Source organism: Rhopalosiphum maidis, chromosome 2 (assembly GCF_003676215.2).
Source record: "Rhopalosiphum maidis isolate BTI-1 chromosome 2, ASM367621v3, whole genome shotgun sequence".
Taxonomy (NCBI): Eukaryota; Metazoa; Arthropoda; class Insecta; order Hemiptera; family Aphididae; genus Rhopalosiphum; species Rhopalosiphum maidis.
The window spans coordinates 53,231,254-53,240,179 of record NC_040878.1 but is presented as its reverse complement, the minus strand read 5'-3'; the positions used below and the strand labels follow the sequence as shown (position 1 = coordinate 53,240,179).

The following is an 8,926-nucleotide window of genomic DNA, read 5'->3' as shown; positions in this document are numbered from 1 at the left end:
TAAATCTAGTTCAAATTTCTATTCAAACATTTTCACATTCACTGTTCAATAATGTATTTTAAATATGATAGAAAAACAAATATCAATTAAATGTTGTGGCATCTATAGGTTTCATATTGTATTTATGCGATATAACAATGCACTGCGATAATACAACTAACCAAATAATTTGTAATTTTTTTAATTATACATATTGGCTACTGAAAATGTTATGCAATCAATTTATGCGAGAACTAAGAAGAGGATACCGTCCTCTTAGACGGAAAGCCACGACAATACGGATAGACAAGTTTCATAAGCAAACATTTGTGAAAGTGAAATTTAAAACAATCTACTGCAGATCAAAAGTTTTACTAAAAATAAAAATAGTATTGTAAAAAATGATTATTTATACCTATATTATTATAATTAATTTTAAAGAAAAACTTCGATTTTCAAAAAAGTAATATGATATATAGAATACACAATAATATTATAACTAATAAAAATTGTACTTTAAAAAATCTATGTTGTTGGTTAAAATATTTTATAAAAAACTTATTTATTCTTATATCATAATGTACTATGATTGTTTGATACTTTTATACCAAAATAATATACATAATATAGACAATATAGTTATATAGGTAGGTGCCATTACTATATTACCGTATGCTCTACTGAAAAATCAAATTTATAGTGCAATTATAATATGAAATAACGTTAAAGTCAATATTATAAATTATTAAAAATAAATATATCTTGTACAAGTAAATTTATAAAATAATACTTTTTATATTCATCATTATTAGTAATTTGTTTAATATTATTTTAACGCAATCATTCTGATAAAATAAATTATAAAAACATAAATAATATGATCCTCATAAATTTCTTAGAAATTAGGTGATTGCTGCGGCATGCCGTAGGTTTTATTATGGAAGGCGATTCTTATAAATTCCCAAAATCGAATAATTTATACTTAATTAGGTAATTGGAGTATGAAAAAATATTGGTGCAGAAATCATCTTAATGATTAAACATGATAAGCAATAACAGCGAAAGAAATAGAAAAAATTAAACAAATACATTATAACTGTTTATGCTTGAGCAAAAAGTAATGACGTCAGTAGACTGCTTTTTCCCTCACATTTTTTTCCATATTTATTTGTTCTCGTAGCACATATTCTTATTGTGGCCCATAGGACAGGACCGCAATATTCTAAAAAAAAAAATAATAATAATAATAATAATAATTAGGAATTAAAGTTATGTTAAACATATTTTATAACATTTCGTATAATAATGAAATTCCACAAAACTTGGTCACTTTATTCTGTCAGATTTAAAAAAATAATATAGTTTCATTATTTTTAATAAATAACCTTATCATAATATTATATTATAATTTGGCGGAGAATAATATTTTTCAATTAGGTAACCTAAAATAAAAGAAAAAATAATAAGATCTTTGTTAAAATTATTTTAACAGAAATAAGTTTTTCAGCAATATCAAGCTTTCCTATTTGTATTTTTGAATTATTCAAGTGTCACTTTTTAATGTAACGAAAACGTCACGCATCTATAAAAATCGTTTTACATGAAAGATAATTACAAAAAAAAAATTATATAAAATAATTATAGATAAGAAACTATATGCATACATGATACGTGCAACAATATTTTCCGTTTCATAGAGTTATTATTGTTTCGATATTATGAACACAAAAAAAGTTATTATTACTGTTTACCGTTACTTTTATTGTATAATATAATCTATTAATAATACAACAATCAAAAATGGTACTGACAAGGTATCCATCCAATATTATTAATTATAGTATTTAAATATTATATTGAAGATTTAAAATGTCTTTAATATTGCCTATATAAAATCCCTGAAAATCGGAAGTGTGGCGTTTGTATAATACTAGTTTTTTTTATAGTATAAGCTGGGAGCGCCGTGTTGGTTAGATTATTAATACGACACCTGTTATGGTTGTTGCGTCGCATTCTCCTTAATTTTAATATAGTTACTAATGTTAGTAATTACTATTATTACACAATATTATACTTCAACTAAACGAAATATTTATATATTTATTTTACTATCGAATTTTTTTCATCTTACTATTTATTATCTATTTTTGTACCATCAAATTCGTTCAATCTTTAATTATAAATAACTATTATATAAATAAAAAATAGAAAACCACAATATGATAGAATTGATTGAATTTTTGGAGAGCATAAGGCTAATAAGTAAAAGTGCAACTCGAGTGTACAAAATTCAATTATTTCTACGTATTATTTTTCATTCAAAATGCATTACCTAACGTTTATTTAATAAATTAAACCTAATTACACTGTTTCTTTTATAAACAATATTTTTGATTATTCAGGAATAACAATATTATAGATTATTAAAATAATAATGGGCAATATATTGTGAAATCGAACAAATATTAAAGTGCATTATAATGCAATATAATACAACGTCAACTTTTCAATATGAAACAAAATCAATTTAAGTATATTTTGTGTCTACTTTAAACCTTTAACAATTTCAAAGTTTTATTAAAATGTCGACGAAAGAAGACAATAATTAATAATTTTATCCTCTATATTTTATAAGTACTTAAAGTAGGCAATTATGCCTATACTTGTATTTTAAGTAGGTACTTTATTTGAACTATGTACAATAAAGTAACAACTGCAACAATATATAACTATATATATGAGTGAAGAATGTGCACATCATATTCGGCCGCCAAAAAACCAAAACAGTGCACAGCGGACACCGAGTATTGTTATACTCATTCGACTGAAATAACAATAATTATAAATTTATAACAATAATAATTATAGAGTGGCAGTGGTCGTTGTGGTATTACTGGTATTCATAAAAACGTTCACATGGAAGCGAAGTACCTCATTCGTTTGAAATCGTTTGTTGACTCGTATAAAATATTTTATACACGTACCGCCGACGGGATGATACTACGGTAACGATGACAATATTGTACGGTAACGAGTGATACATTATCAATTCGTTCATAATGGTCACGGGTGTTCACCATATTCTTTCTAGATAGTACATGAGAGATGTGGTCGTCGATATTTCTGTGTAGCGGGCGGCTAATGATATTACTATGTCTACTACTGCAATTGGCGTATCACGGTAGGTTTGGCACCTGAAAAAAACATCGTTATGTGGCGACAATAATTCCTCCAAAAACGATGGTCATATTTTATACACTAAATATGCTCGACTTGATTTTTAAACAACGTTAAAATCTTGTTTTTCATAAAGAGATTTTTAAGGGTTCTCGCACGAAATTCAAACTGATGCTATCGATAGATGTTACTTAGACACATTTCTTCCGACATGCATTATGTATTTTAAACAATTTTTTTAGACCTTTTTCTAGCAAATAGATTTTCAAAAAAAAAAAAATTGAATGTGCTATTACAACGAGCCGCAATCGTTTCGTGATCATTCATCAAATTCAATAGTTAATAATAATATTTATGATTCATATTTTAAAGTTAAAAGTTTAAAACCTGTTCATATCGATGCAATGCATAATTTTTATTTTTTTTTCCATATACCGTCATAATCCAGGATTCAGTTGATTGGTGAATAACTACAATTATTAAAAATAGTTCAATAATTTAAAATAAAAATGTTACAAAAATAAGAATTTATTATGAATAACTTATTGTCTTTTTGATGTGATAATCCAGGACTAGCTCACGTTCGATCAATGCACTACGTCTCGTATCCACAGAAAAATGCATTCACTGACACTACAGGTAAACAAATATACGTTATTATACTTCGAAGTATAGCATAAATTAGTTGCAATATTTCAAAATGATTATCTTTGGTTTTGTTTATAAATACCGATTCAGCGATGGAACCGTGTACAGGATATTTTTGTAATAACGGGATGGTGACGGAGTCGAGAAAAATTCAACGGCTGCACCGTCACAAGGAGTTCGTGCATAGAGTGCAAAAGAAAAGTGAGTATTATCAACGATAATATTGTGATGGTCGATTTCGGTGAACCTTTTATATCAATAATATAAATATAAATTAAACTGTAACGTTTATTTATTTCTAAAAGCTACCAATTACACTCACTGACACTATTCTAATAATATTATCTATTATGGTATACCCACGTATATAATATTATTATAATGTAAATTGTGTTTTTTTTTTTTTTTTTATAATTTTATCATACAACCCTATCGCGCTAAACATATACAAATTAATTTACTCAATAACGATGGCAATGGTATAATTATTGTTAACAGAACTCGCATAACATTTATATGTGTTAAGCATTTGTTAATTTAATTTCGTACGTTTAGTGAAAACTAACCTAACACGGTTCAAACAGTGTACCTATGTATAGTACAAAATAATATGCACGTGGGCCTAAAGCATTCTGTTGCTATTGAGTACGGACTCCTTCACACAAGACTCTTTCACTCAGCGCCACTTTCAGACGTAGCGGTATGGAGGCGAAGTCAACCACCGTCATCGTTTTTAGCGCATCCGATTTATGGTTGTGGTCGAGTGTAAGACCATCAATTATATATTCGCGGCTTTTACGATTAGAAGTACTTCTCGTGTAAAAGAGCCCATTTACTACAAACTAATTATTATTTCAAATTGTGCTAGTCCCGCCTTTACCTGTATTTATACCAAATTCCATTAGTCATTAGTGGTTCATCAGCACGAACGTTCAGAAGAGGATTTAGGAAATCACAGCAACGAGTGATAATTCGAAAAGGCTTGCGAAGTAAACTCGTAGGTCACAGAGATGACCGCGGGATCACTAAAGTTAGACGTTATTACAAATAGAGATTATTACTAATCGAGTTACGATATTTGCGGACGAGTAAATTGTGATATAATCGTACAATTTAGAGGGTCTTTTTCGAGAATACCATATACTGAGTATAATATATTTAATTTTGTTATCATATTATAACGGCAATTCGGTGGTTCAACATAATATAAATTGATATATTATGATACGGATATATTATTATAGCTTATAAATTGTTTAAAGAAATACACGACTAACGTTTGACAAAGACTAAAAATACATTTTGGGAAAACGTAGAATCAATCGATTGAAACACATTTAAATGAAAACACCGATCGACCATAATGTCTTGGCTTGATATTTATTATTTTTTTTTTATATACAGTGTCCATTAAAAATTTCGTGCGTTCTTGGGGCGTAAAAATGTACAATATTTTGTACATAATATATTTTAGTACCCACTTCAATACGAGATACGACGAGCGTATACGAGTTTCTCGTGCGAGCTCTTTGAAATATTTTAGTATGCGGTTTTTTTTTTCGCACTTTTTGCATATAAAAATAATAGATACATAATTACTCATGCCCTAAACGTAATGCGTATTAAGGTATACGTGATATTTACTCTATTAAATTATAGCACTTCGGAACCCGGTGACGAGCGACCGCTCTAGCGTGCGTACAGCGACGGCCATCGCATAAAAATATATTTTATTTTAATTACACGATACCGTTTTCGTAATAATCATAGCGCGTGGTGGCATTCGTTTTTGACGTGTTAATAACACGCGGCCCTAGCGGGTTCGACATGCCTCTCGATCTAAGCGCACGCACTGTATTATACGCGCGCATAATAATGATATTTTCTGTGTAGTTACGATTGGGGTTAGGCCGGTCGTTACACGCAGTATCCGAAAAACGTTCATAATATGACCGCATAGCTATTCGCAAACGTACACTTCTCACGGTTGTTTTCGCGTGTCGAAACTGTCGACGAACGCACGAACACGGATGGTTCGTGTGGCAATACGTTTAATGGTCATTAATTTTTTTGTTTTTTCGTTGTTTTTGTTTTTATTTTTGTGACGAGCGAATTAAAAGTATAATTTGACCGTCGCAGGACTTATACCTGACGCGACGATTAAATAGCCAATTTTTCATTATAAGTAGTGATTATAGAACAGTGAATTTTCAATGATTTATCATAAATTATGTGCCTATTATATTATAGTTATTATAGTCACTTCCTCTTATCTTAATAATTCAATCGTTAGATAAGAACAAAACAAGAGATGGCTTAAAGTATGTGTGCGCCATGTACAGTTTTATTTACAGTTCATTGGCGTGATTAGATATTACCCTCCCCGTAAAGTAGATTCACTTAAAAAGTAATATAAAATAATATCACTTATAAATTAATGATTAGTTTTAACCGATAATTATAATAAATTCCTGTTATAAATTGCAGTGTATATTTTTTATAGTTGCATTCTATTACTAATTATTATTATTATTATCGTATAATGCTGTTATACACCATTTTTATCCGTCACTTATATTATATAAAAACCTAGAAATCTCAATGATAAATTATTATAATACTATAAATATATTTGTGATTTGATGTTTGATTTTTGCACATTGACAATGATTGTGAGGTAAATATTTTCTTTTAGTATATGAAATTAAAAGTGCTGATGTAAATTCAAATCAATTTAACTGTACAAGAAATATTAAAAATATAACTTTTTCTCGAAGTAATGACTTATAATTTAAGGAAAAAATATACATATATATTTAAAACTAACTGAGAAAATGACTGTTAAAATATTATTATAAACGAATCGCCTTGTACGAGTAGTATATAATACATCCGCTGCAGTACCGCCAGCACAACACCCGAATGGCCGCTATGCGGTCTTCGGTCGATTTCATGTTATACGCGCCGTACCTACATAACGCGTCCATATCAGACGTATATTATAATATACAGTCCGGACAGAAATTATTATTAATACAACATTATCATTATTAATATTATATTATATAGGTACTCGGCGTCCGTGCCGTTTTGTGTCGGGCCGGCCTGCGCGCGGCACAGAGCCATTTACGAAACGATGCCAACGATATACAAGAAGATCTCGACCGAGGAGTATTCGTTCTCTTTTCTTTTGCTCCGTACGGCCGTGGTAATAATATCATTAAATTCTATGCCCACGCCCAGTCCATCCGGCGTGTGTGCATTACGGTGCACATTTCATATATTATTATGCTCCGATCGACCGATCCGCTGCAGCTCGCGCGCAAACGTATTATAATAATATAGTCTTGGGGAACGACGTGTGATATGATGATAATATTATTATATTCGATCGATTCCGTTTCGGTCCAGATCGACCAACTAATTGGGCGCGCCCAGTACGACGCGCGTTACACAATGTCGGCTAAATAATATTTATTATTATTGAAATCCCATATAATATGATATAAAGCGGTCTTATATTATAGTTGAGTGCTCGAACTCTGAATATATTTTAATTTTGAATTCAGTGTCTCACAATTTTCGATATTATTTCATTTTGTTTTTGACCGTCCCACATTATGAACGATATAACTATATGTTAGATGTTGGCTGAGCACTTAACACTATGTATACGAGCAAGCCATATTCCATGTTTGTACTTAACACATTTATACTGCAACGCAAAAAATTTCTCAAAATTCAGAATTATACAGCGACGACGGGATATAAATTTACAAGCTGAATTAAAAAATAAAAACTTATTTAATATTAACACGTATAGGATACACGCTAGTATACGTACTTGAAATGGAATATTTAACAGCAGCGGGCCAAATAAAGCACAGTAAAATAAAATAATAACACCAATTAAAAATATATATTTTTAGGTATCATAACCTTTGTTATTTTGCAAATGTAATGCATATACGTATTTTTCTTCTACTGTGTATAGATATAAAATTCTAGCATACATATTATTTTTGAATATTTGAAGTTGCCACAGTATAGAACTGTATACATTCTTCTACAATTCTAATTTACGTATAAACATAAATATTTTTTTTTTATTTTAAGAGTTCATACTGGCTAAATCCATTAAATGTATTTAATTTGATTTTAAAAGATATACTTTTTTTATTTATAAATTCAAACTAATTTAAAATAGTTTTTTTTATTATTATTTGATAATATTTTTAAATATTTCCTAAACAATTAATTCGGCTTTTAAAATTACATTTTTTAGTGGATGTTTGGTTTGGCAGTTTTTTAGAACATTACATTCATAGACCTGATGTTCGTGAAGTCATAAATAATATACTCTCCTCTCTCTCTATCTATCTCTCTCCGGTACATGTACTCATTTCTCTATGCTGCATAAATTTCACACAACATTCTTCCATGTTTACCCAGAAATAAATCAACAATATTCATAATAAATTTAATATTGATTATACGTTTTATTTATTTTTTAACAGTTTGTGAACAAATCTTCAATTCCATCAAGATGCGACTGCGTATTAAGAAACTCAACATAGATAATCCATGCAACAACTAAAATTGAACCAGTCAAGAAATACATGTTTAGGTTTTAGGTATACGTAATAAACATTTTACAGCACAAAGCTTTAAGTATAATAATATGATATATTTCACGTCGATTTAACGTCTTTAAAATATGCGTTTTAATTTTTAATTATATTCACAAAAGTTATGTACAAAAACATATGCACAAATAATAATATTATTTAAATGTATAAAATATTTCTTTAAATTCGTGATTTTCAAAATAAAGGTAAAATATGAACTATTATATTATATGGTATATTGTGTCGACTTTGCGCACACCTTTTCACAGAGTCTATGTTGAGCACTATGTTCAAATCAACGTGTCGTAATGTATGTAATAGTATGTATTATAGGTATAAAATACCTATACACTGAAATTAGTTATTCTGTTACAGAGTTTCAAACTCGTTACACGCGGTGCATAATACCACCACGTTAGAGCATACAAATCAATATACTTAATGAAGTACCAGATACGTGCGAACAAAACATACATTTTAAAGAGTAAAAAAGT

At 29.0% G+C, this 8,926-nt stretch overlaps 1 protein-coding gene across 1 annotated transcript; it reads left to right on the top strand.

The window, feature by feature from the left end:
• The first annotated feature begins 3,084 nt into the window (after nt 1-3,084).
• LOC113554843 lies at nt 3,085-8,401 on the top strand. Its single transcript, XM_026958904.1, has 4 exons — nt 3,085-3,160; nt 3,727-3,795; nt 3,895-4,005; nt 8,322-8,401. Exons 1-4 carry the CDS (start codon nt 3,085-3,087, stop codon nt 8,399-8,401), a joined length of 336 nt encoding a protein of 111 aa, XP_026814705.1.
• The last annotated feature ends 525 nt before the right edge of the window (nt 8,402-8,926 follow it).

What these genes read in the sequence shown, in the direction of transcription:
- LOC113554843 (XM_026958904.1), top strand. Translation starts at nt 3,085, where the DNA reads ATGTGGTCGTCGATATTTCTGTGTAGCGGGCGGCTAATGATATTACTA. An exon ending in ACTGCAATTGGCGTATCACG is followed by an intron (nt 3,161 to 3,726) that starts GTAGGTTTGGCA and finishes GTGATAATCCAG; the next exon opens with GACTAGCTCACGTTCGATCA. An exon ending in GCATAGAGTGCAAAAGAAAA is followed by an intron (nt 4,006 to 8,321) that starts GTGAGTATTATC and finishes ATTTTTTAACAG; the next exon opens with TTTGTGAACAAATCTTCAAT.